The sequence below is a fragment of the Dermacentor andersoni genome, chromosome 3 (genome assembly GCF_023375885.2).
Source record: "Dermacentor andersoni chromosome 3, qqDerAnde1_hic_scaffold, whole genome shotgun sequence".
Lineage (NCBI taxonomy): Eukaryota > Metazoa > Arthropoda > Arachnida > Ixodida > Ixodidae > Dermacentor > Dermacentor andersoni.
Window position 1 is genome coordinate 12521867 of NC_092816.1, and position 18066 is coordinate 12539932.

General features: G+C 44.2%; 1 protein-coding gene and 1 long non-coding RNA gene across 2 annotated transcripts in view; one reads left to right on the forward strand and one right to left on the reverse strand.

Moving 5' to 3' along the window:
- Positions 1–2972: 2972 nt before the first annotated feature.
- LOC126520939 (receptor-transporting protein 4-like) overlaps positions 2973–18066 on the reverse strand; it is a 106157-nt gene continuing 91063 nt past the window's right edge. The window contains exons 2-4 of the mRNA XM_050169772.3: positions 8431–8581; positions 8191–8358; positions 2973–6832 (exon numbers count right to left, since the gene is read on the reverse strand). Of these exons, the coding sequence (XP_050025729.1) occupies positions 6677–6832; positions 8191–8358; positions 8431–8581 (475 nt within the window). The 3' untranslated portion in view covers positions 2973–6676. The remainder of the gene's footprint in view (positions 6833–8190; positions 8359–8430; positions 8582–18066) is intronic.
- LOC129382143 (uncharacterized) lies at positions 13059–14369 on the forward strand. Its single transcript, XR_008610224.2, has 3 exons — positions 13059–13307; positions 13386–13527; positions 14257–14369. It is a non-coding gene; the product is annotated as an uncharacterized lncRNA (long non-coding RNA).

Genomic DNA, 18066 nt, shown 5'->3' on the forward strand with positions numbered 1-18066 from the left:
TCGGATATTGAAAACGAACACAACGGTTTATTTTTAGTTATGCAGAAGGTCAAAAATGACACGGATAATGGCAAATACTCTCTTGATATAATCCTCACAGTCCTCTCGTTTCTGTCCCACCGTGTCATTGACATCGGACATGAGTGACACAGTGGGAAAGAAATGCGAAAACGCAATGTTATGTCGGTGGAATTGAAAGGATTAATGAGGTTTTGTTGCATGTAAAAGCTACACCTAAAGCAAAAGAAATTTATCTACACAGTTATAAATTATACCAATAGATTGTGAATAGGACTTCTGCAAAGCTCATGTAAACAATGTAATGATTATTTCATGTAAGCTGTAAACTAACACAAGTTTGTCCACTTTACGCAACCTAATAGAGTTTCCAGAATTATGATTATGTTTTTGTGCTGAGTTTGAAAGATGTAAACACTGTGTTTCAATTTCCAAAATTTTAACTGAGTTTCTGCAATTTTCTTAAAAAGTATGAGATCCTAAATCAAAATTTAGTTTCTTTCAATAAGTAGAATTTAGGGGTCTTTCTTAAGTGTAACAAATTCATAGAGGTATTATACTATGATTATGTGCTTCATGAAATAGTAGGTAGGAGCTGGCTCCAGGCAAAACATTCCTCTGAAATCTTGATTTAACATACTTTTTTTTTTTACATGCCACGAAAAGATTGCATAACCGATTGTGTAACACATCGAGCTGCTACATGGGGTTTTGGTATCCCACATTCGTTATTTTCTTACTTTTTTTGAGCTTGTGTGAGCAAGAGTATGTTCATTGTGTGTTGGAAGCTACATGGAAGCACCAACAAGCATAATGTGGTTCGTTTGTAAAAGTTGGAATAATAAATTTATAGCAGGCAGTCTGCACACAAAATGCATGAACCATGAGAATGATGAGAAAAACATCAACAGTGATGCTTGCATCAGTACTATAATGCTCACTTGACCGACTCCATTTTATTCTGTGGTTCATCTTGCTCTGCTACCGCAGTCAAATTATTAATCTTTGTTGGGTGACTTAGAATTACATGATGCATTTACTTTGCTGTTCCTGTGGTTTGTGTGTCTTCTTGTGTGCTTGTTAGGGACAGTGATCAAGTATGGCATCAGAGAATATGTGCTTAGCTCATTGTATTGCTAAATCATTCCTCATCCTCTTTCTGTCACCTTCCCCTTTACCCCAGTGTGCAGTAGCAAGCCAAAGTCGTACTGTTCCTGCCAACAACTATGCCTCCCCTTTTGTTGAACCTTCCCTCCTTGTAGTTAGCGCCTTTCCTGTGCTGATTACTTGGCAAGAAACTACTTTAGAGCTTTCATAAAACAAGTAGTCCAGGTGTGTTGATCACCAGTCATGTTACACTGTAAGAGGCATATTCGATTTTTTTTATCGTGTGCCATGCTCACTGGCTGGGCGGCTTGTGTATTTCTGCCCAACTGGAGGTTTATGATGTGCCAGTACAACTGGATGCAACCAAAATTTTTCAACCACGCGAACTTTTTCGCAAAAATGCCACTTGCACACCATAGGGAACACCTATAATATAGTTGCTACTAAACAGTAAATACCTTTACTGGACAGTAAATACCTAGACGTAAATACCTTGGAAAATATCTACTGAGGTTCTACAGCTACCTTAATTCTACACAAGAAAAGCAGGAAGATACCTATAAAGAAAGGGGTCAGACAGGGAGACACAACATCTCCAGTGCTATTCACTGCGTGCTTGGAAGAAGTATTCAAGCTATTAAACTGGGAAGGCTTAGGAGTAAGGATCGATGGCACATTGTTCTATTCAACAACAATGACGAGTTACAACAGATGATTGAGGACCTTAACAGAGAGAGTGTAAGAGTGGGGTTAAAGATTAATATGCAGAAGACAAACATAATGATAAATAGCCGGGCAAGGGAACAAGAGTTCAAGGTCGCCAGTCAGCTTCTAGAGTCTGTGCAGGTGTACATTTGCCTAGGTCAATTAATCACAGGGAACCCTGATCATGAGAAGGAAATTCATAGGAGAATAAAAATAGGTTGGATCGCATATGGCAGAAATCGGCAGCTCCTGACTGGAAGCTTACCTTTATTATTGAAAAGGAAGGTGTACAATCAGTGCATTTTACCAGTGCTGGCATATGGGGCAAAGACTTGGAGACTGACAAAGAAGCTTGACAACAAGTTAAGGACCGCGCAAAGAGTGATGGAATGAAGATTGCTAGGCGTAATGTTAAGAGACAGAAAGAGAGTGGTTTGGATCAGAGAGCAAATGGGTATAGACGATATTCTACTTGACATCAAGAGAAAAAAAATGGAGCTGGGCAGGCCATGTAATGCGCTAGATAACCGCTGGACCATTAGGGTTACAGAATGGGTACCAAGAGAAGGGAAACGCAGTCAAGGACAGCAGAAGACTAGGTGGAGCGATGAAATCAGGAAATTCGCGGGTGCTAGTTGGAATCAGTTGGCACAGGACAGGGGTAATTGGAGATCGCAGGGAGAGGCCTTCGTGTGTGTGTGTGTGTGTGTGTGAAGTGATTTTAGAAAAGGGGACGGAAGAGGTGAGTGCAGCGCCGTAACTGTCTCTCACAGGAGGACACCTCAACAGCACTGCACGGGGAAGTAGCAGTGGGGAGAAAAAAATGAAGGAGAGAAAGACAGGACCTGCAGTGGGCATAAAACTTTATGTAGGTGTTCTGTGATAGAACAGACTGCTGCCGCTGATGATGATGATTAGGAATACATGGCATGACCCACAACATAGTAAATACACTTGTGTTATTTGTGCCAAGGTTGCAGTAGTGATTATCTAGGAAACTGTAATGGCATATACACGCTGATTTTAATGTGGTGTTCTTTTGTGTGCAAAAATATTCACATGTAAACGTTTTGCAATCGGCTGCATAAAGGTGCATTCATTGCAGCCAGAAAAGTCTGAAGGTACAGAGTGAGGAAACATAATGTCGCAGAATTAGTTTATTGCACAGCACAGTATGTTTTGAGCATGCACAAGTATGCTACTGTACACATAACTTGGAATTGAAGTTTTCAACAATTGACATCAATAGAACAACAACAGGCAAGCGACATTGTTATGATAAAACAAGCAAAAAAAAAACAAGGTGCATCACAGCTGATGTAAACACAGTCAGGAACAGAAAGAGCAATTGAGATTGCTGGTGCACTTTGTGGCAAAAGCTATGTGCATTGCTAAACACTCGTAAATGGGTAGGCATGTTACTTGAGGTTATGCATCAGCTCAACACTTGACCACAGTAATAAGGCATGCATGAATAGCGTTCGCTAGTGTTTACGGTAATGTTGTAAACATGAGAAAGACAACAAGCAGGCACTTGTTCATTCAGAAATGTAGTTTTATGAAGAAACTACTTGTAACAAGTAACAAAATTGGTGCTAATATAAGCATATTGGAAACTTGGGAAACGGTTCTGGAAAAGCAAGCATAGTGTGTACATATGTTCTTTGGACACAAAGTGAGTCTTCTATTGCATCAAAATTATTATTAAGAAATTTGCTTTGAATATTAGCAGCAGGGGGATTACTGCTTTATTTATCGTTATCACCTTTCAGTAAACATTCTACATCACTATTATATCGCTTACAACTATAGGTTGCATGTTGAGCAGTCATCAAAATGAAGCAAGGCAGGAAAAACAAAATAGTTCCCATACCTTTACAAAAATTGCTTACAATCATGCAAGGTGTACTCAAAAGTAGTGTTCCACCATGCTGTGAGCACATAATAAAAACATCTGAGGTAAGCACTTGTAAGAATGCTAGTTGTTCCTCAACAGTGAGATGTTCCTCAACAATCTTTATAATTACTGCTGCTACCCAGACTGTTAGTATCGAGATTGCTGACAAAGTTTGTTTTAACTCTCAACTTTCTGAAAACTTGCTTTCTTTTATTGCTTCAGCATCACTCCCTCTTTGGACTCGAACTGGGGCTTGCTTTAAATAGTTGTTCTCTCTCTCACTACCTCTAGTTTGTGCTCAGAAATGTGTGGCTATACTTTTTTATGAAATAGAACAAATGGGCAAGTTGGCCCTTCATTTTTCTCAAATTATTTATGCGCTGCATGAAATGCCATTGGCTACAGTATGGCATGAAACGGTACCTTGGTAAAGATTCAAGCTTGAAAACAACATTATGATAGTCCTAAATATTATGGCGTAGAAATATGCTGTCACTGTAAATTCAAGACGGCACAAACTCCTGAGCACTCTAATGACAGTTGTACTAATTTTAATATGTGATACGAAATCTGTAGTTATGCTTGGTAGGGGTTGTCCAAATGCAAGCAGTGTTTTGTTTACTTCTGTTGCTGCTATCCCCCTTTAGCTCACTTGGTACTGGACAGCAAATCAGGTTCTCTCTCTCAATCTACTTTACTGCAAGTCATGGTGACTGCAGGCAAAGTGCATGCCTCAGGGAAATCGTAATTTTAACTTGCGTGCATTCTACCTTGAGCACCATAGTTGGATGTTTTCAGTTTTTCACCATTAGTGTCACTTAATCACCAGTGCAGGTGCAAGCTTTTTTCTTGTGTGTGTTTGTGTGGCAGGAGTAAAGCTTTACTTTACAAAAAAAGGAAACTGGGTGTAAGGGCTGACAGGTGTGAGAAAGGCTTTGGCTCCCGTTTATCGTTTTGGCATATTCACACAGTCGGATGCACTAGAGGTAATGCATCAACATAAGAAGGCACGTGGCTTTTCATTTCCTGAAGTCTGTTAAGAGGCGACATTGCATGAGCCCACCTACTCAAATAATTGTGAATTGCAGAAATGCCCATCTTGAGCAACGTTTATAGATAATGTTGGTTTTGGGTAACCACCGTGTCTTTAATATAACTTTTTGCACTTAATAGCGACAGTTAAATTCTAGTGATTGTTTGGTGAAAGTTTCTTATTATGCACTCAATCTTATTTTTTACCATAACTTGCCGAAAGACAAAGAAAAAGCCTAAAGTTTAAACTATCAATAAAAACACATCAATGCTGTAACTGCATCAATCAAGGTGTCCAATTTTGATGAAACTGATATATTACTTGGCTATAAATGTCCAACTTCAATGCATTGACATTGCACTTGCAGCAAAAAACTTCATTAAATTGCAAATTTCATTAACTCGAAATTTCTCTTTCAAAAGAACAAAAATGTGCGAAATATTCATAGAACAGTCCTGGTAGATAGCATCCTGCTAGCAAGCATTTATAAAGAGATTCCGGCAAGAAACTTGACCAATGATTGTGGGGTCGAAAGCACTGGTACCTGTAGTAGCAATCGCGTCGAGCCAAATCAGGAGCCAGTTGAAAACAGATTTTTGGCCATGTCGTGTTATCAGTAGTTAATGAAAAAGGAACAAAAGATATGCGACATGTTCATAGAACAGTCCTGGTGGACAGCATCCTGCCAGCAAGCATTTATGAACAGATTCCCACAGGAAACTTGACTGATGATAGCGGGGTCGAAAGCACTGGTACCTGTTGTAGCAATTGCGTCGAGCCAAATCAGGAGCCAGTCAAAAACATATTTTGACCTTGTTGTATTAGCAGTAGTTAATGAAAAAGGGCGTTGAGTGATCTTTGTCCTGCTTCACGTTAACTGCCTCATCCTTTGGAAACGTATGTCAAATTGCATAGTTATAAAGCAACCTGCTCGACAGCATTTATAGTGACCAGCAGACAGAACAAATATCCAGGGAGAAACTAATAGGCAATATAATTCGGCATTCTCTGACCGTTGGCATATGGTTGAAAAGAAAAAGAAGGAAACTGGTTTGGTGCGTAATTATGCATATTGCCACTTTGATACATTCATGCTGGCGATTCCTGCTTCGCAGCACTCTTCTGTGAGAAGAGAGATGGGTTTGTTGTTACAACATGATTGGGGAGACACTTTGAACAGCTGTAAGGAAAAGCAGAGCTCTGCTTTACTAACCGCATGTACCGTTCTTAAATTGTTTATAGAGCTGCTCGAGCACTTTCTTTTTTCTTTCCGTTAATCCCTGTGGAAATGTCTTCCTCACTGGGCTTTTACATAATCTTTATAGGAGTCTGGCGCAAATGTGGTAGTCGTGGTCCAACGCCTCCTATGGAAGGTGAGCGTACGTGTGGTGCGCGTTTTTGACAAATTGTTCACGAATACTATCGATAAGGGAAAGGCGCACCTGCCTTGCAGCAAGCTTATATTCTTTAGGAACGCTCCCACGTGTGGCGCATGTTGACGTGTGTGCAACCGAGGCTTGGCTGTGATCGAAAAGCCAGCGCTCGTGGGTCTGAATTTCTCAACCTCGGCAAAATTATATTCACTAACACCCGTGCTCTTGTGAAACCGCACTTCAGAATTCGGCCACGGATTGTGCCTATACGTTGACGGCTAGCAGCATGCCCTATAATTGACATTTATCGCTTTGAATGCTTTGAATATAAGCGCAACCACAACCATCTGCGTATCGTGCTTGCCCATAGCTTGCTCAACTACAGCTGCGCGACTACGTTTTCAACTTATGGTCCAATCAGCGCCGCCGTTCATGAGCCGTGGGTCCAATATTGAGTTTCGCAACAGGTGTGATCGAAGAGCCCCGTCGTGCGCCGTGGTCTATATAACACTCCGCTGAGTCGCCTTTCGTACTGCGTCGCAATCACCTCCGTTCGGAGCAGACACCGTCCTTGCAGGCCTGGCACAGTTCAGCGTTGTGCGGGTTTCGCGGCTTTCCCGGCCGCCGGTTCTTGTGGATGGGCGGCTGCTGGAAGCCGTAGTAAACTTGGCCCACCCGGTTGTAGATGTTTACCAGCACCTGCGAGCGCCAAGTCAAGTGCCTGCAGTGACACCGCTGCATATGCGTATGACGCGGCAGAAGGAAGGGGGAAATTGGGATAGGAACCACGCATGAAGACGATTGTTAAAGTACGCAATAGCTTCCTGTTGTATTCTATCACCGTGCCATCCCGTGAAGAAAAAATGTTGCACAAGGCTTTCTTAATTGTTTCCTGACGCACTTCCTTTGCATGCTGTATGAGAAAAATAAAAATCAGGAGTACTTCAAGCAACCCGTAGCAGAAATTTAGCTTTAGTAAGCACGCACCAAAGACAGCGTCAACTCTGTCATCACACGCTGTCGCTCCAGTTCTTCCCGAGTACGGCTTCGCCGCTCCTTCGATGTGACATGGAAGACATCTTGGGCAAATAGTTAGTTGCCGCCTAATGCGCGCACCCCTGTTGTTAGCGCGACTAGTTCTGTACCCAAGGCTGCCAGTGAACTAGAACTATTTCTAGTTCACTGTACCCAAGCCCGACGTCGTCATGCCAACGTCAACCAAGCCCACCTCCGCACTTCTCTGCCGGCCGTGGGCTCATCTCGCGGTGTATTTTTATGTAAAGCCTCCTTCTTAGTTCTAAGCACTGCAAAATTCTAGAACCACCGTGAGCATCTAGAGATCTGAGGTCTTCGCGATGTTTCTGCCCACTATAGGCCAACTATAACTAACTAACTAACTAACTAACTAACTAACTAACGAACGAACGAGCTAAATATAAATAAATTTATTTTTGCATTGTTCTTTTTTTGTGTAGGCGCTGTAACACCGTGAAGAAAATTGCGAAGTCGGATTTCTTTTTGGAAGGTTGGATATCACTGGGCTGGCAGGTAGGTGCAACGCCCTTTTTCACGCAGTGCACCATCTCCTGCGTCACTGGCTGCCCCTTCTCGTTTTCCATTGCTTTTCCGCGCGGCAGCAAAGTTGTACAGAAAAGAACCCTTCTGGTGTCGCCTGAAGTGACTTTCGTGTGGGGACACGAAAGAAGAACCTCGATGGGAAACGTTGTAACGAGAGCACGCATGTCAGCTGACTACCAGTGACACGCGTCTGCCGTTCTACGCAGCGGTCAGTGCTCATGTTTATTCTGCTGACAATTAAGTATACATGCGGTGATTCTCTGAAGCGCAAAGCTTCTGCGCGCTCTGCTCCTTCTTCCTAGTTATCTTTATTTGCCCTTTCCCACGCGTAACATAACCAACCGAGGCGCCGCCATAGCTAAGATTCTTGCCTTTCCTTCTGTATATCTGCCCCTCGAGTAAATACGCGTGCTTCTTCCGCCCAAAATGATAGCACACCAGCACCCACGCTTCGTGGCATGTACTAATTGAGGGCTGACCTTGACCACTTCCTCCGGGTACCACATGGCCGGCTCATAGCGGCCCACCTTGCACTTGTCGCACTGCTGGCCGTACAGCTTGAAGGTGACCAGGCCCTCGCCGTGGCTCGTCAGCAGGAACCAGAACGAGATGCGCCCCTTCATGGACGTCCAGCCGTGGCCGCATTCCTGCGCAGCAGTGAGCAGCGCGTCGTTAAGGTGCCTGGCCCAGCCACAGGAGGGCAGTGTTGGCGCGCGCACCTCGCAGCAGAAGCGCACTTTGGCCGAGTCGACGAACGTCTGCCAGTTGACGCCGATGGGGCGCTGCACGACCGGCAGCAGGTACCACGTCTGGGGCACGTACTGCGAGAACAGCTTCTGGAACTCGGCCTGCCACACTTGCTCCATGCCACTGCGCACGACAGAGGCCACTGTCACGCTCCCGACGCCCTCTCGAGTTGGTGTCGTACCTCGACATCTGCTATGGAAAGTGATCACTTAACGCAAGGCCAAGGGACAACACATTTTTGGGAGCCTAAGATGTACAAAGAAACCAAATGCTTCAGCTTCTCGCGATATTCTTGCAGCTGTACTAAAAATACGTAATGCAATTTGCCTTTGCGGCTGTTTGTCAGCAGCGAGCGCTGGCCACAAGCTTTCGAAAGGCGGTGTTAGCAAAAACACACAAATCTTTCGTGGCTTGAGCATCATTGAAGGCAGCACTCCGCTCTGGAATAAATTCCACGAGCAAGATTATTAATTCCAGACTGCGCTTGACACGACCGCGAATCATCCGAGCTTTCCCGCATTTTGCGATTTCCGAAAGCTTCTGTGGGCATGCAGACGTTAATAGGTCGGCTGTGCCGCCGAACAGGGCAATGTTTCATAACTTGGCCAAAGGGAACGGCAGGGTGCCTTGAGGTAGTTCAGGGGCCGCGGGGCCCCTCTATGGCCATTAAAGGCGTGCCTTACAACGAGAGGAAGAGAGACGTGAACCATTTGCTGTGGACGTACTACATGAATGGGAAGCGGCATTTTTTTCATATAAATTGAAAGAAACGAACACGGTTGACGTTGACACATAGTTGTGACTAACTACATTGCACCATCACGTTACCGGCCTAATTCCCGACATACAGTATTGCATTTGTCACTTGAGGTAAGCTGTGAAACGAAACCGAGGTAGCCACAAAAGTAGCAAAATTTTTTTTTTTTTTTTTGTCACCATAGTTCTTTTTGTCACCATAGTCATAGGCGCCTACTACGGGGAAAGGGGAGGGGGGGGGGTATCCGGGGCCCGAGCCCACTCCTTGGCGATGCGCCGAAGCCTACACCCCCTCACCCACACACATACTCCTATAATATCATTACCACAGTTTTATCACCCACATCATTTGAGGTTTCTTTTGACTTCCCTCGACCTTCTCACTTAAGAGGAAGCTTTAGCTCGGGTGCTCCTATCTGAATACATGTAAAGGAGAACTAGTTTTTCTCGGCAACCACTGCACCGAATTTGGCGAGGTCTGTTGCATTTAAAAGAAAAATTTTAAATCTAGTGATTGTTGATATCGAATTGTTTTATTTAAGTCGTCAATTATTTATTAAAAAGTGGCAAAAATAAAAAATTTTCAGAACACGAAACTATTAAGTTTACAACCCTGTAACTTGGTAATGAAAAATGATATCACAATTATGTGCACTGCATCTAATAGTACATCTAAAGCGGACAAAATTGGTATGTTACACATGAATATAGAAGAATATTTAGTAATATGGAAATACAGCTTTTGCAGAACCTTTGTACACAATGTAACAAATTCACTTAAGATATAAAATGACATACTAAATTTGTCCGCTTTCAATGGTCTAATGGATGCCGTTTACAGAACCGCGATATCTGTTCTTGATGCAGAGCTATCAATTTGGAAACTTCCTGCTTCTATTTTTTTCAACCTTTTGAATTTTCGTAGGCCTTCTTAATTATATTCAGGATCTCAATCGACATTCCGCTTCCTGCAGTCACTAGAATTTAACTTTCTCTTTCTCAATGCAACAAATTTCATTAAAATCGCTCCAGTGGTTATCTCAAAAACGTTTTTGCGTTTTACATGTATTTGAATAGATCGCGTCGGAGTTGGGCCCGAGCTAAAGCTTCCTCTTAAAATTTCATTGCGATTAATAGCTTGCTGCATCATTATTGGCGCGGACGTGCACGGGTTTTTATTCATACTTTCGCTTTATTTCTGCAAATCCTGGCAGTAGGAGGACACGCGCATTAGAAGCACGAGCGGCGGCTGCCTCATTCGTATTTTCTCACTTCAACATTGTTTTAAATTTCCATTGTAAACACCATGTACATACGTAATATATTTAAATATATACACAGGACAAAGTTTATTATATTTTTGAAAGACAAGGAGGTAGCAAATTAAAATTTCTAATGGTATAAATAGCCTATGCCTAGAGAATCAATATGTTGCCTTATGTTCACCTCACTTCAAATTGCTTTGCGTGTTTTTTTGACCCTGAAATAAATCTGCAGACTTCACTGAACCTTTCGGCAGTCTTTTATCAACAGCGTATGAAATGCACGTGAATGACATGCGCCTCAGTATTGCTTCTCTTTCCAGTAAGCAATGCTAACAACTCATGAAAAGAAAAAACTCTGCTAATAACAACATTCATTAGGGATGGAACCATCGTTGCTTGCACGCAGAGGTCATAAATATATACAGGATGTCCCAATTAAATAGCGTGCACGAAGATTTAAAAAAGAGCAATTGCTCTACTCGAAGAGAACCTAGTACATAATGTTTCCGGTAAAGTGGAGTAGCTGCCAGTATTTTTTAATTACTGAGATTTAATTCGGTAATTGTAATTAATTATCTAACTCGAGATGTACTAGCCTAATTATCGAAGTGTCAATGAAGCATTTGTAGGTACAGCCAAGGGACATCTAATTGCGGTATATTCAGCGACGTACTAATTGCGTACTAATTCATTTCCGACTGTTAAATAAACCCGGCGAAATATGAAAAATACCACGTGATCTGCCGCGCCCCGGCCGAAGTAACACGTCGCGTTTGGTGTCAGTTGGAAACAAGCTGTGATAGCTTTGTATTAACATAGACTAAGTGCACGGATGTGCTTTTTTTTTCTTTTTTGCCTCAAGACCTATCGCCACAAAAGCGAATTGACAACGTCAGTGCAAAGGTTTAAGGGTGCCTTTTGTTTCGTCCCAGTTGCCATGTCTTTCTAATGAGCAGAACGAAAACATGACTCTTGCCTTGGGAGCTACAAATGGTAACAAAAGGAAGGCCACAAATATATATCAGTTATGGAAGTGTGGCGGTAGACCAAACGCGTCGACTATCACCAGAAATTATGAGAACCTGAGACGAACCGGCAGCTTTCAGAAAGAGCGGCGGAGGACTCCATCTTTGAGTCCTATATACACACGTATGACCTAGCATTTATGGCCTCAAACTCTCATGCTAGCTTGTGGGATGTGGCCGCCCAGGTACCAATTTCCAAGTAATCAGTTTAGTGGATACTAAACGACGGCCTTTCACCCGTACCACCTTAACCAGCACCAATGCTTAGAAGACAGGCACCTGTAGAATCATCTAGATTTCTCGAATTGGGTCCTCACAAAAGCCAATGAAACACAAGACTTTTTGAGCAACATCATGTGTACAGGTGAAGCCAATTTTGCAGAAACGGCCAGGTAACTTTGCATAATGCACACTATTGGAGTGACTCCAATCCACACTGGGTATAAAGCGCACTCGGCACCGGTATACCAGCTGGTCGTTCAATGAGCCGTTCGGAATTTACGATGGTGCTATGATGAGTCCGATCTTTTTTGATCACACACTGATTGCACAGCGTTACGTAGACGAAATCCTTGGAGGAGTGGTGGATGAGTTTCTCAGTGCTGCTGCTGCTGCCGCCGTCGTCGTCTTGCACGCGGATAACGCCGTGGCCACGTCGGGACGTGCTTGAGACGCGGCCATGTTACAAAAACATAAAAGGCATGCGCTATCGGTGTTTTGTTTCATGACACTTGTTAATGAGCTGCCATTCTCAAAATTCCGAGGAGTAACTTTGTAGAGAATGTAACACAAGGTATGCGCTACGTGGAGGGCCTGCGCGGTTGTTGTTCAGAATGATTCGCCGAGCGACGCGGGGGCGTCGAGGGGCCCTTGATGCTATCGCGTTGTGCATGACAGGAGTGTGGCACACAGAAAAGACGATCCGAGAAGCTCGTGTCAACAGTTAGGCCGTGTCGCATGTTCTTTTCCTTCCTCTCATTTCTACGTCACACTTATTATCCGTCTCTCAAGGCCGACTGATCACATTGATAACAAAAGCCCCTTGATAACGCGGCCGAAGCGCCGCTCTGACCACGCACGAAATTCGAAACGCAATTTAATGGGCATAGAATGATTAAAAATCCCGGCATTAAACGTTAAATTATGGGGTTTTACGTGCCAAAACCACTTTCTGATTATGAGGCACGCCGTAGTGGAGGACTCAGGAAATTTCGACTACCTGGGGTTCTTTAACGTGCATCTAAATCTAAGTATACGGGTGTTTTCGCATTTCGCCCCCATCGAAATGCGGCCGCCGCGGCCGGGATTCGATCCCGCGACCTCGTGCTCAGCAGCCGAACACCATAGCTAAAGAAATCCCGGCATTGCTCGCACCGCTACGAAAGAGTGCGCGCGAAGCTATATTTCGCTAAAGCCTTTATATTGCGCGCCAGAATCTTGCTTGGGACCAAATCCAAATTAAGGTGACCGTTTTATTTTTTTTCATAGAAGTGTATACGCCTCGTGAGGCTAGAGTCACTGATAGAGGCTAGTGTATATGCTCTAGTATAGTGTAGCTCTAGTGTATATGCTCTAGTGTAGTATATGCTCCCGCAGGGAGCAGAGTTGCGCATAACTTTTCCGGCGCCGCTCGCAACGCTATTCGCCGAGCGCGATCACGGGGTGGAAAATGACGTCAAATGATCAACTGCGCGCTCCTAGGCCAACATTACGGAAACGGCGCCGACTCGTTTGTCAGAGCCATAGAAATTGCAATCATCGGACCGTCGAGCGTGCGTAGCAACCATCGGCTCCGGTTTGCAGGTACGGTACTCGAGGATATTAAGTTAATGACTTTGGTGAAGTGCTACGAAGCAGATCATTTTTACACTTGTATTCCAGTATGACGGGTTGCAGCGCACCAAACTGTGCAAATCGCACGGAAAGTGGCAAAGCTTTTTACGCGTTGCCGTGTGGACGGACGAGAGCGGCCGGCTCCGAAAGGGACCAGGATACGCGAGGTCCGTTCGCCTTGTTTACAGAGGTGAGTTCGGCTTGTTTAGACTAAAGCGGCATTTATCTCGAGCAAAACTCCTGTGCACGTGTACGCTGAAATGCGTACGCCTGGCATGAGAGGTTGTTCACTTGTGTAATTCTTGGTGTGTATGTGCAGCGCGACACAGACGCGGTACAAAGAAAGGATGGCACGGTGGTGTCGCGCTGCACATATACGCCAAGAATGTTAACTTACCAACTCGCTCAATTCGTTTGTTGGTTTTACGATTGTTCTGACTATGCGGCTCCAGAAAAGTGTGTTCAGAACAGAGTAAATACTAACACGCACAATTTGCCCGCTGCATCCTGGTTTTTCTCTGCTCCGTTATTTTTTTAAATTTTTTGTCGGCGTTCTAATTTTTCGTGTAAGGTCGATTGATGTGTTTGTGTTCATTGTTTTGTAGTAAGCGAAAACGCCGTGCTCTCCCGCTTATGAGACAGCTGCGATAGCTTATTCAGCATTTACTGCCCGCAATAGGTTGCTTGTTCGATCAGCCTTATAGTCGACGTGAGGAATGTGAAATTATTTTTGTACGTTTAATAAGCGCTGTGTTATAGTAAATTAACCTGAGTAGTATAGTAGATAAAGAGATAAAGAAAAATGTGCTGTCATATTACAGTCTGCAATGTGCGAATAATTATTTTGCCAGTTTGTCATCTTATGTGATTCGTCCAATAAAAATAACCTGTTGTTACTCTTAATAACTTGTCTTTCCAGTGGCTTTGAATTCTGCCCCCCAAGGCTCCAAGAACCAGCACTCATTCCCTGACGCCACCAGCCATTGCTCATCCATTCCCTTGTACGAAATAAATTTGATCAAGAAGCTCGTGCATGTTGAATCTTTTTCCAGTTGCAGATTTGCTGCTACGAAGCAGCTGTTAAGTTTGCGGTATGAATCGTAAAAATAAGCTTTGCATAAGATGTGCGCACATGAACATTTGAAATGCGTTTAAATTTACGTGTCTGCACCGCGTACATTGAAAACGTGCAGCTGCTGGGAACGACGTTTAGTGATGAATGACGGTCAACGGTCACTGACATAATTGCAGCCACGATAGTTCTGTTGGTGACATTCATTATTCGTCTCGTTTCGGCAGCCAAAATGTGCTCACATAATTGTCTACTACACCTGTATGAAGTTTTGTCTTTAAACATGCCCTTTAAATAATTTCTTGCCTTCTACCTCTGCGGGAAAACTTCATATGCATACTGAAAGACATTGCACTGCTTTTTGCTGCAAGGCAATGCGCGTTTGCACGCGAACGCGAGCTGTTCAAGCCACGGGCGTGGTCAGGATTTTATATCGAGGGGGCTCCTATTCTTTATATGTACATTCGTGCGTGTGTACAGAGAAATTAAAAATTTCGGGGCGTTGACAGCTCTCCGGCTATGCCAACCGCTCGAGCTTAGCCTGCATTAAAAAGTGTCATCTTGCTCAGCGCTTGCGTACAGTTGCCGCGTGTAGCTCGCGACCAACAGACTGAAAAAGCAAGTGGAACACCGCGCGGCATTTGCCTCCTGCGCGCGCGAGGTGTGGCTCCACTGCAGAGCTGGATCATAAACTGGAGCTATGCGCAACTCTGCTCCCTGCGGGAGCATATACAGGAACACTAATAGAGGCGCCACTGAAAGCCACCTAGCGGACGCTTCCAACAGTACACGCGGGAGCAGTAGCAGACGACAACCCTTTGCAGCAAGGATGGCTGAAGTTTGCGGCTGCGATTTCTCCTTTGTTCGGGTGCCAGGCTGCTTCTTCTGCGGTGACAGCTGTAGGGAAGATGCTGACCTCTGTGCGAGCGGGTATGAACACGATGTTACCGGTGTTTGGGACAACATGGTCCACATACGTGCAAGGTGTGTCCCGCAGACAAACGCCGTGAACCCCATTTACATGAAGTGGAGCTCATGTTCACTAGCCGATAAATTTTGTTGACTAATGCGATGTCTCGATCGTGTTTTTTTTTTTTTTTTAATTCTACCCTTGCCGTAAATGCTGCTTCTGTGCCTCAATAATAAGCACCCGTCGTTAGTGCAGACTTATATCAAACAAATCCGCACGGTGCGATGTATGCGTTTGATTTTGATTTTTCTGCCGATGAATACATGTGACATGACCAAATAAGTGCAGTCAAAGTCACCTCAAGAAGAGTAATTGCGAATTTATTGATGGAAACGCGTACACTAGACAACGAAGTCGCTAAACGCACGGGTTAATAAGAGCGCGTGTTAGCTGTGTACCGCTGATGAATCGCCGCTCCCGCTGCAGCTTTTGCAATTTTAGGTTCCCCAAGGGAGCTGCTTGGAAACGTACAAAGCTAAAGTCTGAATAACTTTTCAGTACTCTTTTTAAATGTTACTAGAGAGAGGTGCCACATGATATATTTAAAGGCAGAGCAGCGCCAGTCAAAGTAGATGAGCTCTGGCGGCAAGGCCGGGTTTAGTTATCTGCGGTATAAGCATAATAAGAAATAATTCAGCTGAGTACAAAATTCACATGTAAGAAGCGACTACGTTGTGAAACAAACAAATCACTCGGCGTGTTAAGTCTGCTCAGACAGCATCGAGGTTTGATGACTTCCCAAACGTGACGCGAACTTTTCAGCGAAAAATGGAACAAAAATACCATATGCAGCAACTATTAGCAATTCTCGCCCTGAAATACCTATTTTCTAAACACATTTCCCCAAAAACCACAATATCTAAGATGCCCTCGAGCAAAAAGAATAAAGCTGTTAAAGAAGCACTTCCTTGGTATCATTCCGATAAGACACAGCGTGATTTATACCCTTTACAAACTAGGCAGGGTGAAAACCTCGCAGCTCAAAAGAATCAACAAGAGTTACGCATGAAGCAACTAGCAACAGTTAAACATGTGCGAAGCCACGCATAAAATAGATCTAAAAACATGAAGTGCGCGACAGCTGGTGCGAGGATTTACCGGGCCACATAAAACTAACAATTTCAATTCTTGCAGACTTCTGTAGCTTTTACATACAACACAATGCGCTCTTGCAGTCGTGCTACCTAGCTAGCCCAACGCGGTAAAGAAGCGGAAAACAATAGCAAACGGCATTCCGAACTTTAGCGAAAAACCTTTAAACCGCATGCTGCACTGCAGACGAACTTCGTCGCTTAGGCGTCTAACTACGATCGAGTGTAAAAAAACACCGAAGCGACAAAGGAAAGGATGAGAACAAGAAATTTCCCGCCGAAGAGACGATCCATTGCTACCGTTGCTCCAACTGATGAGGCTTTCAGGGAATGATGAGAACCGTATTGCCGGCACGTTTTCGCTGGTATTTGAGCCCCCCACCGCGTAACCATTCATCTTCGACGTTCCTTGAAGCTTTGGCCACCCCGCACATGCGAAGGGTGTTGCCTATTTTGCTCTGAAAACGTAAGACAGAGAAGCACTATCAACGACACAGCAAACTACGGTGCGCGGTTGGCTCGTCTCCCGTGTGTTATGCGCAAGGCCGCCACCAGTGGCGCGTCCATCGGCGCGCACTACGCATATACGTGCTGCAAGAACAGGTTCGTGTGGAAAAATAAAAGCGAAATAAAGAGACCGGGAAGCGACCGACGCGCAGAGAAAAAGCAAAACCGATGCGTTCAAGAAAGTAAATATACCACTTCTAAATGAGCCAAATTGGCAATCAGTAGCCTGCACAAAAAAAAAAGAAGACCATCAGATTTCAGTGTGCCTTTATTATTTCTGAATTGATAAGCTCCGTTGAACACCAGCTGCTACCAGAGGACGTATTCGATTAGGTCTCCTTTTGCAGCAACGCAGTACTGCGTCAGTTTTATTTATCACATCTTCAGTGGCTTTCTTGATGACCGTCCCCGGAATTCTACGGCAGACATCCGTTATCCTTGTCTTGAGATAATCTGACGTCCGTCTCGATCATGTAAGCACGATCTTTCACATAACCCCAAAGAAAGAAATCCAGTGAAGAGAGGCCAGGTGACCTAGCCGGCCAAATTACAGGCCCGTGCCTTCCAATCTATTGCGCATGAAAAGTCGCATCCAACCAGTTTCGTGCTCAGCTGCTGCTGTGTGCAGGTGCCCCATCTTGCTGATACGACAGAAGTGGAAGACGTAACAATGGGACTTCGTTGAGAAACTCATCTACCACTCTTTCAAGGATTTCGGTCACGTAACGCTGTCCAGTTCACTGTGTGATAGAAGAAGATGAGCGACCACTGCTATTGGTGCCGATTGCGCTTTACCCAGTGTGGATTTGAGTCCCTCCAATAGCGTGCATTAGGCAAATTTACCTAGGCGTTTCTGGGCAAATTGGCTTCATCTGTGCACAGGATGTTGCTCAAAAAATCCGGTGACTCATCGGCTTTTGTGAGGACCCAGTTCGAGAAATCTAGATGATTTCTAGAACTAGAATCTAGAACGGGCGGGGAAGCAAGGTGAGCTGAGTAAAAGAAAAAAAAAGCCCAATTTACTTTACCATTCAACACGACATATAAAGATGCGACGACATGAAGATGTGAAGATATGAAGATGGGATG